The sequence below is a fragment of the Tachysurus fulvidraco genome, chromosome 13, assembly GCF_022655615.1.
Source record: "Tachysurus fulvidraco isolate hzauxx_2018 chromosome 13, HZAU_PFXX_2.0, whole genome shotgun sequence".
Lineage (NCBI taxonomy): Eukaryota > Metazoa > Chordata > Actinopteri > Siluriformes > Bagridae > Tachysurus > Tachysurus fulvidraco.
Genome location: NC_062530.1, coordinates 22207444 through 22229869, shown reverse-complemented (window position 1 = coordinate 22229869; position 22426 = coordinate 22207444). Strand labels below are relative to the sequence as shown.

The window sequence follows — 22426 nt, the reverse complement described above, 5'->3', positions numbered from 1 at the left end:
ATCGGCATTCTTGTACTAGGACATTGCCTAATCCAGGGTTAAAAAGAAACGTGGGTGTGAACATGTACTTGTGTTGTTTTTTCTAGGCATCACAATTTTTAGACTCTGGGTCTGTACAAGATCTTGGTTCACGCAATAGTTTGGCAAAATAGGAGCAATTTTAAACTATAACATATTTGGTGAATCAAGGAAAACTGGGATCAGTTGAAACTTGTAATTTACAAAGTGGAGTTCGGTATTTACATCCCATATACAAATAAAACAGGGCTGATGTATACAAGCTGTCGATCGATATGTTCATTAAAAAAAGAGGCAGCTGAAGACATACATTGATCTTTTTCTGTCCATTACAACAGCGGGGATTACATGAAAATTTTTATTTATAAACAGGTCATAAAGAACATCTTAAGTGATGCATGTTTGCTAAGCGCACAAATGCTGTACTGGAGTGCCACCTGCTGGGTACCTGGGATTACAGCACCATTAAAAGTTTTTTTTTTTCTTTCTTTCTTTCTTTTTTTTTTTTTTTTAAACAACTACCTCAAGGTTATTTGTTTGTAATCCCTGAGCTCTTGAGAACGATCTGATTCAGAGCAGAGTTAGCTATATTTATCAGAATCTCTCCTACAAGGCAGTTCTTCAGAAACACAACTGGAAATACTTAATAAAAGAGGATCAGTAATCCCAGGACATCAGCTTCAACCGGGTAAAAGGAATAAAGAGCAACAATCATGATAAAAATAAAATATCAAAGCTAAAAGTCATGAATACGTTAAGCACAACACTGACCCTCTCACAATCAAATCATTTGGTACAGATATCTTACGAATCTTTGAAAATGAGTGTGTTAATGAATAAAGGAAAAACATAAAAATAATTAAAAACAAACAAACAAAAAAAAAACTAGAGTTCCTCTGCTAGGCTTAAGTGGAGATAAGTTGCCCCTATAAATAAAATAGGAAATCCAGAGAGCACAAGGTGCACCAACACTAAGATGATAAAGGGCTTTATTTGAAGTTGACACTTTACTTCAACCGTACGTATTGAGGCTTTGTCGTTTGTCATAATAGTGCTTTTAAATTCTAAACTCAGATTTACAGAAATAAAGTTGAATCCAGCAGACATGATTTCAGATCCAGAAAATGCTTTATTCATATGTACTTTTTAACTCTGAAAAACGAAACAAACAAAAAAAAAGAATTTCAAATAATTATTTCGGTGCTGGTTGTCTCCAAGAAAATAGTGCGTAGTATCGGTACACCACAAGCACAGCTGGAGTTCCAAATCTAGTGCATATTTTTTTAAATTTTTTTTATTTATTTCTTTTGTTTATTTTCTAAAAAAAAAAAAAAAGAAAAGAAAAAGTAGGACACTAATATTCAGTCACAGGTAACCTGCCTGGTACTTCTGCAACTCTAATAAGCAGCCCTGCCTGCCATTCTGACGTCAGCAAAATGAGACAAGGACAGATGTCAAGTTACCCCAATGACAAATCCTTTTTTTTAATATATATATTTATATATTTATATATGAAGCAAGTGGCTTAAGGCCAAAATTTAAATGAAAATTGCCTTTTAAGAGCTCACAGAGATCATCTCATCAGAGATCATAAATTTCCTGGTTGAGAAAAAAAGAAGTCACCAGTAATAAACAACTTACAAATATAAATCAGTTTCTTTAGTATTTATCAGTATGAACATAAACATCAAGTCTAAGAAGCCAAGAAGAGAAAACAAAACAAAAAAAAAAAATCTACATGGGGCAGTTTGAGAGGTTTGTGAGAGTGGGTCCACTTTGCCTTTTGGAATTGAGGGAGGTAGAAGATTAAAGGAAGGATAAGAAAACTCGAAAGCACCCTGGACTTTTATAGTGAGCGTTTTTGCCTCTTGGAATGTCGTTGACCGATTGATTCGTCATCGCTGCTTGCCTCTGCTTCGTCACCTGCCCTCCTCCCAGACTTCCTTAAGCCAGTTCTCCTGTTCTCTCGCTCACTGTCACTGTCTTGTTCTCGGTAGTCCTTGCGGCTTGACAAGGCTGCTGTCCGTGTGCTCCTCCTTTTTACCCTGTCCTCTTCGTCATCCTCCTCCTCCTCACTTTCACTCTCCTCCTGCCTGCGCTGTCTGCCACTGTGTCTCGTGGACCGGCTGCTGATCTCTTCCCGACTTTTAGAGGCTGAGCGTTCTTGTTTGCCGTTCTGTATCTTCCTCCCCCTCTTTTGGTCTTCCTCGTGGTCCTCGTTGTCATCCTGTTGAGGAGCGTAGCGTTTCCGTGCTTTGCGGCGCAAGTAGTTGACCCCGGGTAGGATCTTATGAAGCAGCTCAGCAAACGTTTGCTCGGTACGGCTCATGCACTGCAGCACGCTGCTGCCTGGCTGGTTGTATTCCTCAGCATTACTGAACACCAGTTTCATGTCCTCAACAAAGTCTTGAGGGCTGCGGTACTGCGACGACTTGAACTTATTCTGCATTGTGCTGAAGTCCATGGGCGTGCTGATGATGTCCTGGTAGTCTTCGGCTTCCTCTGCTGACACTGGCTCTCTAAATAAGTAATAAGAACTAAAGTTAGGGATATGCGATAAGTACACATGTAGGGGTCCAGGTGTGTGTGCATGTGTTTGAAATTAACCAACAGCTCTAATAACTTTCACTCTTCAAAAGTGCGGTCTTACACATCTGTTTTAAATGACGCTGATATTAGACAACATAACCAGATGGATTTTGAGACCCTGTTCACAGCTGGCATTAATGCATCTTGGATGATCTGATCATACGGAGAACATCCGAGACACAGTCGTTCACACCTGGCATTATGAATGAATCACCAATGACCACTGCGTCCGCACTGATCATACATTGGCCCTGGCAGAGGAAGATATTTTCTCTTCAGAGAAAGCCGTTGTAATAGTGACGCATTTATCTAGCTGGCAGGAAGCTCCATGGTTCAGGGTACTTTCCAAACACCCTTGCAATGAAGACATTTTCTAGCGAGAATGCAGTTAGATGCTCCTTTTGTTTTTTTTTACTGTTTGAGAAGCTTCAAGGCTCGTTCATGTTAAAATTGTACAAGCCACCTGTTTTTAGCATCCACTTGTGATCCGATCACCCAGGATGCGTTAATGCCAATAAATTTGAAATGAACTGCTAATAAGAATTAAGACAGGCAGAGAGAGAGAGGAGAGAGAGAGAGAACGTGTACCTGAATGGCCAGCTATAACGGAATTTAATCAATTTTAGGAGAATTTCTTCACACTTCTCGAGGTCCAGTGCTTGCTTATTTCCTCCTGTTCTGGAGCTCTGACGCACCTGCCAAAGTCAACACATTTTAAACATGGGCTGACAGCATAGAACCCGATTCTTAGACATTAGCATAACACAAGACACTTAGAAATATCAGATTGTTTGTGCAGCCAAGTTATATTTAACCAAAATAAAGAAAAAAGCCTATTCTCTTTCATAAGTGGTTGTGTGTATGCATGTGTAACATTTTGTTAAACATAAAAAAACAAAAAAAAAACCCTTCCCCACCAGTTCGTCAATGTCTGCATGGTTGTTTGGTCGTGACTTGGCAGCACTTTTAGATTTAGATGCAGTTTTGGCACTTGGTGGCGAATGCTTCTTGGACGATGACTTGCTCTGGACTTTGGGCCTCAGAAAAGATTTCATCTTCTTCCTTGGCCTCACTGTTGAAATCAGAAAGAATAGAAGATGAAAGTTTGTCAAAAGAGTTAATGGGTCTCTGGCTTCCAGGTGTGCAAAAAAAAAAAAAAAAAAAACACAAAAGGAGGAAATCTGCACAAGACTCACAGCTGTGCCCTGTATCCCTCTGCTCCTCATCCTCAGATTCATCCTCCTCCGACTCATCTTCCTCTTCGTCCTCTTCATCCTCCTCCTCTTCTGTATCTTCGTTATAGTTTCTGTTCATACACCGACAGAAAGAGAAGGATTGGACTGTGCTATTGTTTATAAAAAATTGCTGAGAGTGCATTTACATGTACACACCCTCATGGAAAAGTTAGATTACAGGACAGAACCTGTGTATGCATGCGTACTTTCTCAGACACGTCACTTTAACCTCTCTCACCTTCCACGCGAGCAGCGCCGGGCTATGGTTGGTTGGCAGGCCGGGCACAACCATTCCCCTTCAGGTATGCGATAAAGTGCTGGCCTCAGGCAGAAGAGGTGGAAGGCTTTGTTGCACTCATCACACAAGATTAATTTATCATCCTCTCCTACTGGGAAAATAAGAAGTATAATATTTAAAATGTTTATACTCCCAAAGGTGAGAATATTTTGTAGTTTTAATAAATTACTTACATTAGATAACTTATTTTACTAAGAGTTGATGTTCTTTAGAAAGTGTTTTAGATTTGTTTTAGTGCTTACATGAAAGAAAGTGAACATGTGATTCATACGGTATAAACAGGAAAGCTGTTGGTTCTCGGTTCCTCTTTATTCCTCTAATCTCTACTTTATAAATCCTACGTTGCCTGTAGCGGTTTAGCTAAAAATGAAATTAGCTTGATTTCTTCAGTATGATTAGGAATCCTAGCCTTATTTGACCCTTACTTAGACCCGTGTCTTACCTTTTTTGCGGCACACTTTGCAGCGTGCGTTCTCCGCCGACATGTCCCACTTGATGCATGCATCAAGCATTCCCAGAAGCACGTGCATACGTGAGAATGTCTGAGCCTCACGTATAGAAGACTTCCACTTCTCCACAGCAGTTGCCACCTGCAGGCAGACAACAAAAGTAAAAATTTAAGAAAACCCATTTCGGACATGCTGTGGATCCTGAAACCTGTTCTAAACACACACACACACACACACACACTCACCCTAGCCTCCTCAGCCAATTTCTTCTCCTCATCCACTTCCTCAACCTTTCCACTCTCTTCCCCTGTCTGCTTCTTCTTTTTCTTCTGTTTGGGAGCCATGAAGCCCTGCAGAAACTTCTTCACCACGCTCTCTTGCAACGCAATCACACACTCACCAAAATCCTTAAGGTTTTCCAGGTGTCGCACCTGAAAGTAAAAAATATAAATAAATAAATACAAATGACTCTTTAAAAAACGAACCAAAAAAATGAGATATTCTTAATTTACGTATGCAGATGTATTTTTTAAAATGAAACTGGTACCCCAAACTGCCCCAGGAGACAGTGTGTCAACCTATTGACACTCCTGAAAACACAAGCACCAGACATTCTCTCCCCAAAGTTCCTTACCCGCTCCTCAAAGATGGCTGTGCCTTCCATTAAGCCGAGCCCACCCTTCTCCAGGCGTGAAGATACCTCGATTATGTCACTGCGCAGGTATTTGAGGAGCTCTTGGAAGCCATCACAGGTGCGCAGGCCAGTGTTGGCCTTCCGGCTCAGGTGGATGGAGTGTAGTATATCTTGGTATCTTTGTCAAAATAATATACATTTAAAACACATATATACAACCATAAAGAATGACATATGCAACATGTTTAAAGTATTAGCACAGACTCACTTGTATTCCAGCTGCAGTTTCAGTTCACTCTCTCGCACACCTTGTGAGTGAAGGCATTCAATAAGCTCGTCAAGATCTTTCTGAGTGTCGCACACAAACCTGATCGGAGAGAAAGCGTTCTATAGATCATGATGTAGGAAAAAAAAAACCATGATCTTACTTCATGCAAAATGCGCTAAAGGTGTGGAATATGGAAATACAATCGTTAACTAGTATGTGTTGTGTATCAAATGATGCCATGTCTGCATAGGTTTGAGCTGCATACCACTAAAACAGATCAAATACAATATAATAAATGGTGTCTCACATTTCCATTTTATTTAACTGAACATTTACTTACCAGAGGTTTTGACCCAGCTTGGGCACAGTTGTCTCTATGCAGGTCTCTGTAACTGAAGCCCCCTGCTGGCCACTCTCATTAGTTACACTAGCTATACTTGCAACATCGTCTTTCTCCGCGTCTAGAGAAAAAGAAATAAGATCAAGGCACGGAGATTATTTAAAGTAGTTAAATTAATTTTAGGTTTTTGCTTGATTATGGAGGTTTAGAACTGAAAAGACTTGTGTAACACAGACAGTGTCGCTAACAAACCTGAGCTTTCAGTTAAACATACCTGATGAAACAACATGGCAAGTTCACCTATGAAATAAACTCAAGCTTCCTAAGCTATGCTGCTAAAAGGTTTACAAAAACCCCAATTATGTAATTAGGCAATAAGCAGCATAGATATTTTATTAAAATAACCAATATTCTATAGGTTAAAAAAAAACAACAACTTTGATTTAATGAAGTATCTTCTTAGGACATAGCATCCTCACCCTCTGTCTCCTCATCCTCCTCTACCTCTTCTCCCTGTGTCTGCTCTGGTGGCAGTGTAAAGCTGTAGTCGATGCTCTCGTGCACCCAGCCTTTTTCTATGTAAAGCCCAGGAACAACGTCAGAGAACAGCCAATACCTACACACACAAAACACCATTGAAACCACAGCCTTCACATATATATCATTCACGGCAGAATCTAGCCGTTACGCTAAAGCATGGGCAGGAGATTCAACACTACAAAACATACAGAGTAATGAAAAGAAATGAAAAATATGGAATTGAGAAGTTTAGATCTTGACATTTAATGAAATATGAGCAAAACAAACATGAGTTGCTACAATTGTAAATAAATAAGTGCACAAGTGGAACCTCTGGTAACTATTGGCTGTAATTCCAAGTGCAGACCAGCCATTCATAAAAATGAGCATTTAATAAAAGCTACCAATAAAATCCTGCAACATCACTGACATCAGCATTCATTATGCATGAATAAGAATATCAGTACGACTTTTCTAATCCAAAATAAGGAAATGTTTCAGTATGTAAAAATTCATGTTTGTGACATACTACAAATTACAAATACTCTCAGCTTTGTTCTTTGTCATGAAATTTTAAGCCATGGACCCTATGTGCTTAAGTACAAGGACGCTTTTGTTGGTATGTGAGATAAGAATGAAGTGTGCACGTGTGTACCGGTTGTGGCTGCGGTCAGTGCCGAGTGGCGTTCTCCTCAATACTAGTTTGGCCTTAGCGAGGCCCTCGTTGAATGCGCGCTCTACAGCAGCCCGGTGTTTCCTGATCCGCTCCTCCTCGGCTTCTTTCTCCATGCGCTCTTCATCCATACAACACACAAACACAGAGAGTGAATACAGTGGCTACAATTATACAACTACATGATTTTCTCAAGGTCGATCTTCACTCTTGCTATCAATTCACTGTGGATGTTAGGTCAGTAAATATTGTAAGATGTTCACTCTCTCTTTGAGTACGTTATTGAAAGTGTTTACATAGCACACTGAACCTGAACATTTCTCTAAACAGAATCAGATTATTGGCTGATCATTGTAGACCCTGAAAACTGACTTGTAAAGATAAGATTTGAATATAGTCTAAAATACGAAGCATGAAAACTCACTTGTTACCTTTGTTTGTTTTCTGTAGCCCCTCTACACATTACAGTATTGTTTTGTCCTGTGCTCACCTTTGTTCTGGCGTTCAAGCTCTTCCTTGTCTTTTTTGGCCTGTATGGCCATCAGCCTGCGGCTCTTCACTGTGCTGATCATGTCTTCGGGCTCTGCCTTCACTTGGGACACGTCCATATCCTTGTCATTGGTTTCCTTCTTTTTCTCTTTTTTACCAGCCATGTCCTGTGTTTTAGACTCCATCTGCTCCTTGCGTTTTTGCTTCTCGGCCTTACGGCGCACGTTGGCCTCCTTGAGTGTGGCAATGCGTTCTTTCCAGAGCTCAGAAGAACGGTGTTGTGCTGATTCCATGTGATCCTCCAAAGAGTAGGTCATAAGGATGCGATGGCACAGAGCCACCAGCAAACTGACCTTCTCAGCCTGTGCTAGCTCAAACACCTCGGTTGTCTCTAGCCGTTCCAGGAGCTCAGCACTCAGGACATCATCACAGCAGCCTCCGTTGTGCCAGTCGTCAGAGTCACGCGCGCTCTCGCCGCTCTGCACGTCATTTGGTCGAAGACACAGGCGTGCTAGCTCTGATGCAGAGTGCATTGTCAGTGGGATTTCAGAGAGAGGCATGTCCAGCTCACTGTAGGCCTCAGCCAGTTCATCCTGCATCAATGTCTGTAGCAGCACCACCAGTACACGATTCAAGTAAAGAAACCCTCCCTTGTCACCTGCCAGTGCCTCCATAAGTGACTGTGCCGTGATAGGGTACTGCTTGTCAGGCAACAGCAGCTCAGAGTAACAGCTGAGAAAGTCTGCAACCATAGCTATGTCACCAAACAGAGCATTGGGCAGACCCTCGGGCATGTCCACCAGTCGGAACGTGGGCAGGCTCTTGCCTGTGAGCTCCTGGTCCTCAAAACGCCGCTGCTGTTCACGCCTCAGCTGTAATTCCTTCTCGCGTCGCTCCTTTGCCTTTTCACGCAGCTTCTCTTTCAACTCCTCCCGCTTTTTACGCAACGCTTCTTGTCTCTCCTCCTCACTCATGAGGGCCCAGCGCCGCCTGTGCTCCAGTCTCTCCCAGCGCTTCTGTACCATCTCCTTCAGTTCATCTGGGAGGCGTCCACGGTCCTCTGCCGACAAGGTCTTTGCTGCCCTGCTCACTATCGAAGAGAGTGTGCTCTTCTTGTCCTCTTTGCCTTTATTCTCCTTATAAAAGCGCAGCAGATGCAGAGCCATGGGAGGCAGAGGTTTGCCCAGCTTTGGAGTGCCAGGCCCGGTACTCCGAGCTCTCTTTTTAGGACTTCCAGCAGCATTGGGACTCTTTGCTAGATCTAGCAGTGTCATCTGTTTCATTCTAGGCTTCTTAGAGGACTTTTCATCTTTTTTTGAGGCTTTCTGGCTGTTAGTTTTGTTTCCGCTGCTTTTGTGATTCTTCTTGGCATCGGTTTTCTTGGTTGTGCCAGAATTCTTGACCTTTAGTGGAGATCCGTTCAGGTTCTTCACCTGAAAACGCACAGCAAAAAAAAAAATCTATATCCGTTTTATCAAAACAGTGCTACAATGGATGTGGAACACTGGCTGTGAGATACGCTGTGGAAAATTCTTCAGACATCTCAAAATATTTAGGGGCCATTTAGGGTCATCGTTCTAAACTAACAGTCCAAGGAAACCAAAGCATATACTGATTAGCCATGTTTATATGAAAGCCATTAGGCTCTAGGGCTAGATAATAAGAAAACTACACATTCCTGAGAAATCACAGGTTTTGTTACACTAAACTTTATACACTGCATTATCAATTAAAAGAGTTTAATTTCTACCATTGTATTGTTCCATATAATTTGTCATTAATGTCCTGTTTTTAATTTTTAGTCTATAAAATTATTCGTCGTGCACTACAATTAGGCTTCGTGAATAGAAAACATTAATAAAAATTTAAAAAAAAAAAAAAAAACATACCTGCATGTTGGCCCAGAGAGTTGGACTCAGAGGCATGTTTTGAGAGTTTTGCTTTTTCTTCCGCTTTTTCTCCTTCTCTCCTTTTTCATTTACACCAATTGTGTCCACTCCTGTCTCTGAGCCCTGAATCTTCATCTTCTTGCTCGGTTTTCCTTCCGGTGAACTGAGACTCTTTCTCTTGGATGATGGATTTTCTGCTAAAAACTAAATAAACAAAAGCACGACCATTATTTTAAAAAGCTTCGCCTCTATTGGAGTTACATATGTAATAATGTTAGTTTCACCTCCAGTTACAGCTCAGAATTACTGATTGCAACTGTAAAACAAAAGCAACTAGATTAACCCTAACCATATAACCGAAGTCAATAACTATACACTACCTTATGTGGGTCTAAGAGAAAGTCACTGAATTTGCTGGGTAAGTTGAATTTTTTGACCAGTTCGTCCTCTACCACCCAGGGGGCGCTTTCTCCCATGCCAAGTCTGAGAGCAAAGTGTCTGATGAAGTAGCGCATGATCTCTTTATTGGGAGGTCTTTCTGTTCTGAAGAGGCTGTCAACTGGGACATTACTGATAACTTTTTCTTCATCGAGGAGCTTCACATCATATTTGTGGGGCAGAAATTTAGGCATCACCCATTTCTTCTTCTCCTCCTTCATTGTGGTGGGGAGTTTTCTGGGTGAGCGACGTGCCCGATCACCTGCAAAAAGAAAGTGTAAAGAAAAAGATATCAAACATCAAATATGATCAAACACGTTTTCAGTGTCTAATAGAAAACAACTGAAGACAATGAACTTCGGTTACTTACAAAGGCTCTCGTGCCTGTTGTTCTCTTCTTTAAGCTGCTCCTTCTTTTGGTTTTCTTGGCTGGCATTCTCCTTGTCACTAGAGGGGGAGTCACATGCTCCCTCTATCTTCTTTTGAGTCTGGTCCTCCTGAACCTTTTCCAAAGGATGAATTTTCACCACCTTCACTCGCAAACTTTTATCCTTTCCAACCTGAGAGTGAAAGATATACAGGCAGGAGGTAAGAAACCCGAAAAAGCTATAAAACTCCTCAAAAGTTTACGTTTGGTAAATTTCCTACCAGGAAGTCACACTCTTCATCTACAGCATATTTAGTAAGGATCTCCAGCCAGGCCAGATCCACCAGTTTGTCCAGAGACACCGTGTTATGGTGTACAATTTCCAAAACTGGTTTCTCAAACCACACAGGGTATTCCTCTTGCAGCCTGAAAAAGTTCAAGATCACAAAACAAACTTTCAAAAAACACACACACAAAAAACCTTTGATTAAATAAGATGAAGCAATAATGTAAGCACAGCATTAAACTAAACAGAAGTGAGTAACTGGTGTGATCAGCACTGTGATAACTCGTTCACACCAGCAGGGGCGCTAATCTGCGACCCGGTAACGACAACAGGCAGTCACAGGCTCAAGTCTTCATTGTTTATGCAACATCATGAGTGTGTGTATTAGCAGATATCAGACACTGTGAGGAAGGGATTTTTACATGTTATACAAATTCCATGCGTATGCCACAAGTCCGTGGCTCGTGAGAGTAAACGTCAAAGTGTGCTCCTGTGACATTCCCTTGCTACAGTATAGATTACCCGGTAGCAGATGCCCATTTACTGTTCAGTTTTTACACTATGCTTTCAGACTTAAGCTTCAAAATGGTTATGTAGTGAAATAAACAAGAGGCCAAAACACCTGACACGTAGCAACAAAGTTAAAAAGCTTAAACAAAAAACACCCTTAGTTTAAGGACGAACGAGTCTCTCGTCCCATCATGGTTTTGTTACTCACAGCTCAGTGACTTCCTGCTCTTCCTCCCAAGCCTCCAGGTGCGTGAGCTGACAGCTACCGGTGCTTTTGCATGTCCAGATCCGTTCACTGTATTTCTGCATTCGGGCCTCATACTCTCTGAACAGCATCGTTAAAGAATATAAAACCAGCAGAGAGAGACACGCACAAAAAAAGCACGAATGATGTTACATTTTGCACATGTGGAACCCTACAGTCTGAGGTTGTGTGTGAGGCCTTTTTATTTTTTTTTTTTAAATATAATTAACAGGGTGTAGCAGAGAAACTGAATTAGCACCAGGCCCAGCTATAAGACAATTAGGAACATGTTTATGATTGCCTTTGAAGACCAGTCGTTTAGAGGTGCAACAATTTAAGCATCAATCAATGTATATATGAAATGAGGTACAAGTTATAAATCCTTTATTTTGTTTTTGTATACTGTAAATACTTGCAGCAAAACAATCTGCAGTTAAAGAGCTTTTAAAGTCGGTCAAATCCATGTTGATAATTCAGGGGGGGGGGGGGGGGGGAATAAGTCCACTGTGTAATCCTGAAGGCAACTAAAACTGAAACTGAAAAATAAGGATCTTCTGTAAGATCCATGTAACTCCAGTGTGTGTGTGAGCTCAGAAACAACAGTGAGAAGTGGTTTGACAGGTACACCTGTCAAGTCACTGAGTATTTATAGCAAACAATAGTTCACTACTACTTCACTACACCTTAGTTCAATTCTCAAAGTGGCAGAAATGTAAAAAAAATAAATAAAAAATAAAAAAAAAAGAGAGAGAGAAATGAGGTTCAAATCTTTCATTTTCTCCTCCCAAAAGCGTCGGTATAGAAACTCCAACCCATACACGTGGTGTGTTAACAGTAAAACTCCGAAGGGCCACATCTATAGTCCTAAACCAATACAATCACTTTGGCTACATCATGTTAGCTTCTCTGCTAACCGGAAGATCCTTCACTCAACGGCACGGATCTAAAACCTCGAACCATCTCCGCTTATGTAGTTTAACACGCTTCAGATTAAAACAAAACAAAAAGCCATAGTCGGTTTGTCTGGACTGCCTGTCTGTCTGCTATTAAAAACAACATCCCCTTGACATTACTAATCACATTATAGCAAACAAAGCCTGGCTAACTTCTCTCTTCTTCAGTGAACCTGCACTACTCCAAATCAAGACAGAACAGAGAGAAAACATACAATAAGTCACTTAAATAAACCGCTAGTAAACGATTAAATGTAAATAAAATGTCAGATTATTTTCAAACCTCGACCGGATAAACACACAGCTAGCTCAGGATAACAGTTGCACAACTCCAAACCCGGACAAATCATCATCATCATCATTATTATTATTATTATAAAAGTAAGCTTTTTAAAATCACGCTGTTTGTTTTGTTTGACATACCAGGCATCTCTGATGTAGCATTATGTCATGGTGGAAAGCCATCATGCTAGTTAGCTAGCTAGCTAGTAAAGGATACTCTTTGTTGATGAAGGCCTCTTTGGTGTGCGGGATGATGTAGAGCTGCTCCCCGGGGCCCGGCGGCTCTGCTGGCGCCTTAGACAGCGGGTACGGCTTCCGGCCCAGCAGCGGCGCCATTATGACTGTTTATACACAAATAAACTTCGGCGTGATGTAAAGCTTTAGGCTAAAATCAGCGCCAGTACGAACATGTAATCCGAGAATCGAGACAGAATTCACACAAAGCGCTTTTTCCTCGACATTTAACGCCTAGCTAGCATCAAAGCTAAGCTCGAGTTAGCTTAGCTTAGCTTCGGCTAAATAACAATGACTGAGATTAGCAATGTCGTCTCCTCGGTTCTCCTCCGGTTAAAAGAGCCGGTTGGGACATAGCGTGTCAAGATCCGACAGATTTATAGACAATCGCGCTGAAAATAAACGTCACCCAAAAGTTGTAACGGAAGCTAGCAGCTTTCTCCCGGTCTCGGTCCCGGCACAAGGATCACTATGGCGCGCTTTCTAAAAAAATTCCCAGCATGCACTTTGGCCTTCAGAGCGTGACGAATGCTATTATTCTTCCCGTCCACGACACGACGTAGACGCTCGTGACCCCTTCAAGATGGACGTGTTGGGTTTAAAGAAAAAAAAACTAACGAGAGAAAAAAAAGAACGTCAGGTTAAACAGGATAAAAAAAAAATGGCGGGAGATACGACACGGGTGAGCACGAGCCCGAACACAACGCCACCGGCAGCGCGCGGAATTCGGCAGCTTTGTCCCGCCCACCGCGGCCACCGATTGGCTGTGACTAGGACTGTAATTAACCTACATGAAGTGACTGTAGTGATAGCGTCAACCAGTGGGGAACTAAAGGGGGGTCTTGTAATGAATATTTATAACCAACCGTTATCATAGTTATTATATTTAATAAGAGGTCCTTATCGTGTTTATTGTGCTGATTTGTTTGGATAAGGTAATTAAAGGTATTCTGATAATGTGCTTCATGAATATATTCCTGATGTTGGCACCGAAGTTAGCACCAATGTTAGACCAATGTTGGCACCGATGGTGGCACCAATGTTGGCACAGTTTCTTCATCCTGCACGTTTTAGTGTATTTCCTGCACCAATGCATCCACTTCAACCCCAGAAATGTGGTTATGTAGCTAATGACTGAACTGAATTTGGTGTGTTGATTTAGTTAAAAAAATATAAGACCAGGGTCGGTAAACTCTGAACCGATAAAATCAAATGGTGGTGGTGCTGTTGTATCAGAAGTACAGCCATTTTTAAGTCCAGGTAAATGAAGCAACCAAATTTGATAGTCACGTCTCCTTCATTAGAAAGAAATCGGTCAGAAATAACAACTATGCACAAATTACAAACTCGTTTACAAATTTCATACATCTGTAAATCAAGCTACTTGTTAATGTGGTGGTAACATGGCAGAGTTTGGCTCAAGTGGTTAAAGTGCTAGTTTGTTGATAAAGCTGCCACTGCTGGGCCCTTGAGAAAGGCCCTTAACCCAATCTGCTCCAGGGTGCTGTATCATGTCTGACCCTGTGCTCTGACTCCAACCTCCAAAGTTGGGATATGCGAAGAAAGAATTTCTCTGTTCTGTGATATGTGACAAAAATAAAGTCTTCAACGTCAAGGGCCTTAATACCACTGATGTACTTTTAAAGCTTTAGTCTAAAAGCTAATTAAAAAAACACACCATTCCTCACGCATAGTAAATGAACAGAAATGTAACCCTGGTGGTACCAACTCAGGGATAAAGAAAAGTTCTCAGTAGGGAAATATGCTGAAAACAGTTGCACATATTCTTCCTTCTGTAAAAGGTAAAGTTTTGAAGTAAAAAAAAAAGTGATATGGATTTAGTTAATTTTACATTTTTAGTAAAATAAATGTACTTTAAAGATCTTTTCATGATGGTTCATGAAAATGCTTTACAAAAATTTTTCCGTATAATTGATGGCCCCAACAAATGCAGTTAGACTTCCCTTGATGTATTGTTGAGTAAACGAATGTCCTGTTCCAACATGAAGAAAGATGTGTTGAAATTCGTGTTCAAGGTAATAACACGGTTTCTCTACAGAAATAAAGAGTATTTTCTTTGAAGCCTAATTAAATGTACCCAGAAACCCAAAGTGACCCAAAGCTTGAAAGTCATAACCTTTTTGAAAATAATCCTTTTAACACGGTGTATACAAACTGTACAAAATTAATTTTGAAACAAACTCATATCATTCAACAATTTCATTTTTATAGAGAATTTCTTTTCTAAAAAGACATTTTCATAGACTATTAAAGCATGTAAATGTCAATACCTTCATGTGTGCAGTGCAATCTGAAAACAGGGAATTGCTAGAATGCTGGTCCAACACCACACAGCACAGTATGTAAAATTTTTGCTATATTCTCTGTTTGTATCACATTCTCTCTGATACTGAAAGATCAATTTAACATTTCAAATTACGGTACCTGAGCTGAGTTCAAAATAACTTTGCTGCACTCATGAACCACGGCTAAATTTAGTAAATAAATCCGGCTTGGTAATCTACAATAAATAAAATAAAGCAGCACATGCAATGAAAGAAAAAGCAAATATTCTATGCAAATGTAGAAAAGCTTGAAAATGCAATACAAATGATCAGATACTTAATGTCATAAAAAGCACCTACTTGATATCATGACACACTATACTTTTATAGTGTTCTCTCCCACACCGAGTTATTTACAACAAATATAACACTTACAGAGTTGTCTTCAAGTAAATACTTCATGGTAAATATATGAAAAAACTTTGGGGGGCAAAAGTCTAAATGAAATTCCAACCATCTCATAGTTTGTAGAGTTTTGCTAGAGATTTGTAGTTTCTTTTATTAACTGCTTGCTAATGTTACTGAATCAGTCCTGGTAATGATATCTTTGTTTCATTATCAAATTCTAACTCAACCAACAGACGCTCACAACAGTTCACAACATGGCTGCTCAATTCAGTCCCACATGTCCAGGTGAGCTTTGCTTATCATGGTGTGTCCATCTTAAGACTCGGCTTTAAATAAAAGCCATTTATTCTGTGCAAACTCTTTTCAGTGGCGGTGCAACTGCCACTTCTTCATCCTCCTGTAAAGGTGATAAAGTCACACAGAATAAGATGGTTGGATCTTAATAATTTATCTTAATAATATACAAATACGTACAAAATGTGCCTTTAGCTAATATACAATACTATTGATGGTAATTTTTTACATTACCTGAGCAGATAGCGGCAGTAAATCCTCTTTTATCAGAGTTGGAGGTTCATCAGTGACTTCACTACTGGTCATTGATGGCTCTGAGCAAAATAAGAGGATGAAACAGGCTTTAAAGCAAATACAGTATAAATGCCCTATTGTATTACACAGGTAGTGAATAATCAGAAAGATTTTCAGGTTCACAGTAAATCAGTGTCTACAAAGAACAAAATTAGACATAATGAAATTGAATGCTGTCAATTTATTAAAACAATTAATTATTTGTTTGTTTATATAATGAATTATTTATTTTCTTGAAGGTTTCTTTTAATGTTAAGTTCTTCTTTCAGTATGACAAGATTTACCCTCCATGGCCTCCTGTCCCAGGGTGGGTGGCTGAGAGTCCTCTGTGCGGAAGTAAGGTGTGTGTGTAGGGCTCACTGCCCCACTGACATGCTGTGGACTAGAGTTAGTGCTGCTGTCCACTTTGTTATTCGATTGATAGGCATCCGACAAGAAACTCTGGTTACTATTGTCATCTGTTAAGCAAAATCGAGATTGCACATATTTTTATAAACTCAGAAAAAGTGAGCATGGCATTTTACAAATGCTACATTTACAATTTGAATAATAAAATTCTGTATTGGGTTCTCAGTTTGATTACCTTGGAAATCCAGTAAGACCGAGCGAGCATTTTCTAGCACCACATCTGTAGGAAAGCCTTTCAGTTCCCTTGATGCCCCTCCTGGGCCTTTTGCTTTAAATATCTGAGACAAAAACAGAATATCAATGTGTAAATGAGCTCACACTTCTCTTATTCCTTCTAATTTATTATAAAACCTCATACCTGCTTCGTCTCTGACACAGGAACCCACTTAAAGATCCGTAAGGAAGTGTCTCCCACAGTTACCCACTTTTTCTCCCTATATGTAAATCATAACATGTTATACTGAGTATATAATATTACAAAACAGACCCGGCGATCCGAATGGTGTGAAATCGCCAGCGATTAAAAGAGTTCTGACCATCAGGGTAGAGCGACGCATCCTATCCAAATCTAATTGATGACATTATAAGGATGATTTTCGGGCAAACAGATAAACACACAAATAGAAAAAGAGAGATAAACAGCTGCATTCTATGGATCTACAGCCTGGGATAGAATTAAATCAGTCCAAGTCTCACTTTTCTTCATAGCATTCTGTGTATTTTATTCTTAACTCCATTTGCGGTGCTGTTGAACTCGGTTCCTAAATGGTCTAAAATAAACCACTTTAGATAAAGACGTGTGTGTGTGAACGCACACAATCTGATCCGGATCCTGAAAGTGAAACTTTTATTGAGACAGATTGACTAGTATTTCTAACTGAATAGACACAAGACACGGCATTATCAATAAAAAGTTCACATTTACATTATTTCAATCTATTCTTTATTATTTCCCCAGAAGTTTACTTATTTTCACATATTGAGGTAAATACGAACTCTATTGCAGTTCGATTTGGACACGCCTACATTTGCATAACGTCCCAGACTCGTAGAGCTATTGGTTAGATCTCGAGCGTACACCTGTCAATCAAGCATAGGCCCCGCCCACAGGCCACATTGAAGTTTGTGTTTTCGTGACTAGCTTAGCTGTTGCTTTCACAATAAGAAACTAAATCGTCTTTAGATCGGACAGCTTACCATCTACGGACCCTTTCGATCGCCGCCATGACTTTTTTAATATCATCTTTTGCACGGCTTCGTGTTTCTGCTCGTACTGATCGTCCGGACATTTTGATGAGTTATTATCTGAGTTTGTTCAGATGCTTCTCCGCTCTGTCGCCTGCGATTTGGCCGCGACGTACAAGATCTCGCGAGATTTCATTCTCCGAGATTTGCTTATTGTTGTCTTTCTTTCTTTCTTCCTCTTTAGCGCCCAATGGCTGTAAACAATCACTCTATTTTTGTTCCTCAAGTACAAACAAAAGTACAAACTCAAAACATAGGCTGTCTGGTGGGTTCGTGTGAGCTCAGGAATAAAAGCTCAGTAATTAATTATAATAAATAAATCAATATAAATAACCGAATATAATAACTAACTCAATAATAGATACAGATTATTTCAATATTTGGAATAAGTTCGGATTTAAAGGTCCTGGGGTGCAAAAGGTTGAGAAATCCTGAGGTAGAAGGTTTGGAAATTTCATGTTAATTACATTTTATAATAATAATAATAATAATAATAATAATAATAATAATAATAATAATAGACAATAAATAAATAATTTAAAAGTATAAATGCAAGCCAACATCAGAAAATTATTACTGAGAGGAATAATTAATAAAAAATTTTTTTTACAACATCTTTGTTGATAACCTAGTTACACAAGCTTCAATCAATCAATCAATCAATCAAACACCAATCGATTTGACAGTTATGTTAGATAAAATAATTATTTGCTTTAAAACCACATCATTTTCTTACAAAAACATGTCACCGACAAGAAAACCCTATGACACTGTGTTTTTAATCATTATGTACTTTACTGGCTAAACCCCAGATACGTTTGATTGTAGACACCGAAACAAACTGAAATGACCAGCTATGGAAAAATGAAGAGATTTTATTCCAAAACAAATGTGCACATCTTTAATCAGACCCAGTTCATCAGCAGCTTATTAAGTCCTGAAAGACAAAAAGTATTGCTGTCTAATCGCTCAATGTATGCTATACTATTCCACTCCACTGCAGAGATGAATACACAATGTCCACTTCTGTGTCATCTACTCTGTCCCTGGAATCCTGTGGTGAGCAAAGTAGCACTGTTTTCTTTACATTGGATCCAAGTCTTGCTATAGCAAGAAGATCATAGACTGGTAACTTTTCATCCATAGGCAAACATAGGGCAATGAAGTGGGCATGAAAACGGAGTGGATCACCTGAAGGAAGAGAAAAATAACAGTGGTAGTTATCAAATATGATAATTATCATATGTGACATATTAAATAATTATCACATGTAACTTTGTAGTGGCTGGGAATAACGTGTCACTGCAGTGCTTTATAACAGGACTGTAAAAATGTGTGTGTGTGTGTGTGTGTGGGGGGGGGGGGGGTAATGGATAAAGCCATACTGGTCTCACCTGGATACACGAGATAATCTCCCCCAAACTTCCCTGCTGCAGTCAGGTAGAAACCTTTCCTCCTAAGATCCTTATAAACCTGGAACCTTGTCTCTGAGTGCTTGTCTCTAGGCATTGGCCAATCAGCAGCCAAGAAAGCATGTTCCTCGGGACAATGACTGAAGCCGGCACGAGCGGTGCAGAGTTGGACAGCCATGGCAGAATGAGGGAATGAGAAGCTCTTCTCCAAAGATTCAAGTCGTTCTCTTACTGCCTGTTCTGCTCCCTCATTACCATTATGATCTTTAAAAATAGAAATAAAATACAGTCTTTGTGTCAGATCAAGCAATGATCAAATATCCTATTCATTTCAAATTTATTTGTATAGCGCTTTTATCACTGGACATTGTCTCAAAGCAGCTTTAACAAACATAAGAAAAAATCAGTTTATATACTGACATGTTCTCTTGTACTCAAGTTGTTATAAAACTATCTTGGTAAGACGAATTTTAGGATAAAATTAAACATTTTCCAAGAAACTTGAAACAGCAAGTTTTTTTTTTTTAACTGTACAATAACAATAGCTTAAATTATTGTGCAATAACACCCTTCTTTAAACTTTGCAATATTACCTATAGCAATTTGTTTGTTTGGAAGTGTAACTACCATATTGTTTGCTTTTTTTTTCTTTTGTACCTTAACACTGTTCTGTATATATTCAAATTTATATTATGTTTTTATTTTTATATTTGCACATTTTTCTTTGCTGCTGTAACAGAAATTGTTATTTATCCCAAGAATAAAAGGTATATCTTATCTTATATAAAGTTAATATATTGTAATAGTTTCATAATATTATAAAATACACTAAGCCATTTGTAAACCAATAGTTTAGGCTAAAAGAGAATTGAGATATAAATTACACAATCCAAAATGATTCGATGAGGAAATGTATCAGACTTCCTCAGAAACCTTTAACTGTTTCAAGTTTTAACCATATTTTTATGGCACTAAAAAGTGATACTTTTAACTGCTTATGTGTTTTCATATTTACTATTATTGTTGAATTCACTCACTCTCACTCACTCATTTTCTACCGCTTATCCGAACTTCTCAGGTCACGGGGAGCCTGTGCCTATCTCAGGCAGGATACACCCTGGACAGAGTGCCAACCCATCACAGGGCGCACACACACACTGTCATTCACTCACACACTACAGACAATTTTCCAGAGATGCCAATCAACCTACCATGCATGTCGTAGGAAACCGGAGTACCCGGAGGAAACCCCCAAGGCACGGGGAGAACATGCAAACTCCGCACAAACAAGGCGGAGGCGGGAATCGAACCCCCAACCCTGGAGGTGTGAGGCGAACGTGCTAACCACTAAGCCACCGTGCCCCCCTTTGTTGAATTCATATTAATGGATTACAAATGGGTATGATTATAAGCAATTAAATTATTTTTAAATAATTATAATTATTAATAATAATCTAAATAATAAATTAAAGGATTTTTTATGAAATATTTTTATTTATTTATTTACTTACTTTGACATGTTCTGTAAATAGAAAGTCTCATCATTTTGAGTGAATGTATTGATATTTTTAGTATTAAACAAAGATATTCTATGGAGCATCAATCACCATTCCGTTTCTCCTCCATTACTCTTTGCAGCACAGCCTTCTTGTCCTCCAGTGCGAGAGCACGCTGCTCCTTATAACTCTGCTCCAGTCTGGCCTTGTACAACTCAACTGCCTTTGAACGACTTTCTTTATTTTCATACAACTGTGGAAAAAAGAAGACGACAATAGGAATATGAGATTGATATGAAAACAATATCATAATAACACTCTCATTGTCACAAAACTAAACCAATTTCGAGATTAAACAAGTGGCCTTTTTAAAATAGAATTGAAAAGTAAAATTTTACTGATAGAGTCCACTAATATTATATATTATTATATATATTCTTGAAGGCACTGTGGTTCGGTACGTTGGTTCACGTCCTCACCGGTGGTCCCCAGTTCAATACTGTGTGCTCCCACCATTTAAAAAACATGGATAGCCAATACAAAATTCAACCTCGGTGTAAATGAGTGTCCAGATATATGTGTGCATGATGCCCTGCAATACACTGGCATCCTAGCCAGTATTCCACCTTGTTGGATGAATGAATTAACAAACTATTGAATTCCCTTGTACATTGCATCTGTTGCACAAAGACTGCTTATGACTTTACTTCTGTACTTTATGTTACACACCCTCATCAGACACATACCTATGGTTTATACTTCCCAGACCATGTCCTGTGTATATTTATTAGCATTTTATGCAGTCTAGTCTAGTGCTTTTACATGAATGAAATAAAAACCCACTTGATCTGACATTTCCTATCATAAATGACGAATATCAGATACAAAGATAAACACATTTCAAGCTCTGATATTTACAGTTACCTCTTTATGTCGCACAGTAGTCGCCTTTCCTATCTCCACCAGCAGCTGAGCCTCTTCCTGCAGGATTTCCAGTGGTCTTCCCAGTCTGACATTCTGCCTTGGCTGTCTGGCCAGAGACCCCACAAGATTCCCTATCACCCCGACCTCTTCCCTACACATTCTAATGTCGGCGGCCCTCCACAGCAAAGGCTTAGATCCGCAGAAGCTTATGTTAACAACCTGATTCTCAGCTTTGTCTGCATCACTTGTATTTCTCGCGTCCACACATTCACTGCTTTCTGTGTGTTGGTCATCAGACTGGGTGCTCTGTTCTGTCCCATTCCAGTCCATGACATCAACTATTATTAAACTTGTGCATATAGATTGTAAATAGCTTGGTCTAGTGTCTGTACTCAAAAATCTGTGATTAAAAAGAAAAGTTTAATGGCAAAGTTAGCCATGTCATTATATGTAAACGGCTGTGCTTAGTTTGACCACGTGGTTTGACCACGTGTTAAACACGTGACAGTTATTTTAATGTTCTTTTTACATTTCAGTCTGAAATTAAATCTACTAGAACACAGGAAGCTGGCATTTCGTTTGATTTTTATTACATTTGTATTACCTCTTTACACCGTTTAATTCAAACTGATAACACTTTTTGTTTACGTGATCCGTATCGTCGCTTTTTAACCAATGAGGACGAAGAGCAACCCGGAAAAAGAGAGGTCGCGTTTGTGTGTCAAAATAAAAGCGTTATTTGAAAAGTTATTTAAGATTAAAAGCTGCATCCAATCGTGATTCGTTCTAAAGATATTGCAAAGTCATATTTAATAGTTCACTTTAATTTCGCCACTTTAATAAATTAAACTAACTAATAAAAATACCACTTTAATTATGTAAGTACTGTGGCATTTACTTTTACAAATAATCCCCTATTAGCTTTCACATTTAAAACAACATCAA

The 22426-nt window shown here is 39.3% G+C and overlaps 3 protein-coding genes across 4 annotated transcripts; all 3 read right to left on the bottom strand.

Annotated features, from left to right (window-relative positions):
- Nucleotides 1-329: 329 nt before the first annotated feature.
- Nucleotides 330-13443, bottom strand: baz1b (bromodomain adjacent to zinc finger domain, 1B). Of its 2 annotated transcripts, none has more exons than XM_027161536.2 (19): nucleotides 12699-13443; nucleotides 11211-11327; nucleotides 10488-10632; nucleotides 10210-10399; nucleotides 9782-10101; nucleotides 9402-9605; nucleotides 7514-8945; nucleotides 7006-7144; nucleotides 6311-6447; nucleotides 5832-5952; nucleotides 5492-5590; nucleotides 5224-5401; nucleotides 4835-5020; nucleotides 4583-4730; nucleotides 4081-4231; nucleotides 3804-3913; nucleotides 3525-3679; nucleotides 3196-3302; nucleotides 330-2537 (listed from the first exon to the last, which is right to left on the bottom strand). In XM_027161536.2, the coding sequence occupies exons 1-19, from the start codon at nucleotides 12815-12817 to the stop codon at nucleotides 1865-1867; spliced, it is 4731 nt and encodes a 1576-aa protein (XP_027017337.1). In that variant the 5' UTR covers nucleotides 12818-13443; the 3' UTR covers nucleotides 330-1864. The 2 variants fall into 2 exon arrangements, with proteins under 2 accessions (XP_027017337.1, XP_027017338.1); XM_027161537.2 differs by having other exon boundaries at nucleotides 4081-4228.
- Nucleotides 13444-14922: 1479 nt separating this feature from the next.
- Nucleotides 14923-17767, bottom strand: bcl7bb (BAF chromatin remodeling complex subunit BCL7B b). The gene is made up of 6 exons (XM_027162059.2): nucleotides 17602-17767; nucleotides 16763-16838; nucleotides 16580-16682; nucleotides 16281-16454; nucleotides 15937-16016; nucleotides 14923-15805 (listed from the first exon to the last, which is right to left on the bottom strand). The coding sequence occupies exons 1-6, from the start codon at nucleotides 17691-17693 to the stop codon at nucleotides 15752-15754; spliced, it is 579 nt and encodes a 192-aa protein (XP_027017860.1). The 5' UTR covers nucleotides 17694-17767; the 3' UTR covers nucleotides 14923-15751.
- A 737-nt stretch (nucleotides 17768-18504) lies between these two features.
- On the bottom strand, nucleotides 18505-21985 carry tsen34 (TSEN34 tRNA splicing endonuclease subunit). Its single transcript, XM_027162057.2, has 4 exons — nucleotides 21482-21985; nucleotides 20669-20810; nucleotides 19044-19325; nucleotides 18505-18840 (listed from the first exon to the last, which is right to left on the bottom strand). Exons 1-4 carry the CDS (start codon nucleotides 21809-21811, stop codon nucleotides 18629-18631), a joined length of 966 nt encoding a protein of 321 aa, XP_027017858.1. The 5' UTR covers nucleotides 21812-21985; the 3' UTR covers nucleotides 18505-18628.
- Nucleotides 21986-22426: the final 441 nt, after the last annotated feature.

Coding starts and splice junctions, on each gene's coding strand:
- baz1b (XM_027161536.2), bottom strand. CDS start 12,817: ATGGCGCCGCTGCTGGGCCGGAAGCCGTACCCGCTGTCTAAGGCGCCA. Junction 10,400..10,487: donor ATGAAGAGTGTGACTTCCTG/GTAGGAAATTTA, acceptor TTTCACTCTCAG/GTTGGAAAGGATAAAAGTTT. Junction 7,145..7,513: donor GCTTGAACGCCAGAACAAAG/GTGAGCACAGGA, acceptor GTATGGATGAAG/AGCGCATGGAGAAAGAAGCC.
- bcl7bb (XM_027162059.2), bottom strand. CDS start 17,693: ATGTCCGGACGATCAGTACGAGCAGAAACACGAAGCCGTGCAAAAGAT. Junction 16,017..16,280: donor GGGACAGGAGGCCATGGAGG/GTAAATCTTGTC, acceptor TATTTTGCTCAG/AGCCATCAATGACCAGTAGT. Junction 15,806..15,936: donor TACTGCCGCTATCTGCTCAG/GTAATGTAAAAA, acceptor TCACCTTTACAG/GAGGATGAAGAAGTGGCAGT.
- tsen34 (XM_027162057.2), bottom strand. CDS start 21,811: ATGGACTGGAATGGGACAGAACAGAGCACCCAGTCTGATGACCAACAC. Junction 20,811..21,481: donor CTACTGTGCGACATAAAGAG/GTAACTGTAAAT, acceptor TTTTTTCCACAG/TTGTATGAAAATAAAGAAAG. Junction 18,841..19,043: donor AGATTATCTCGTGTATCCAG/GTGAGACCAGTA, acceptor CTCTTCCTTCAG/GTGATCCACTCCGTTTTCAT.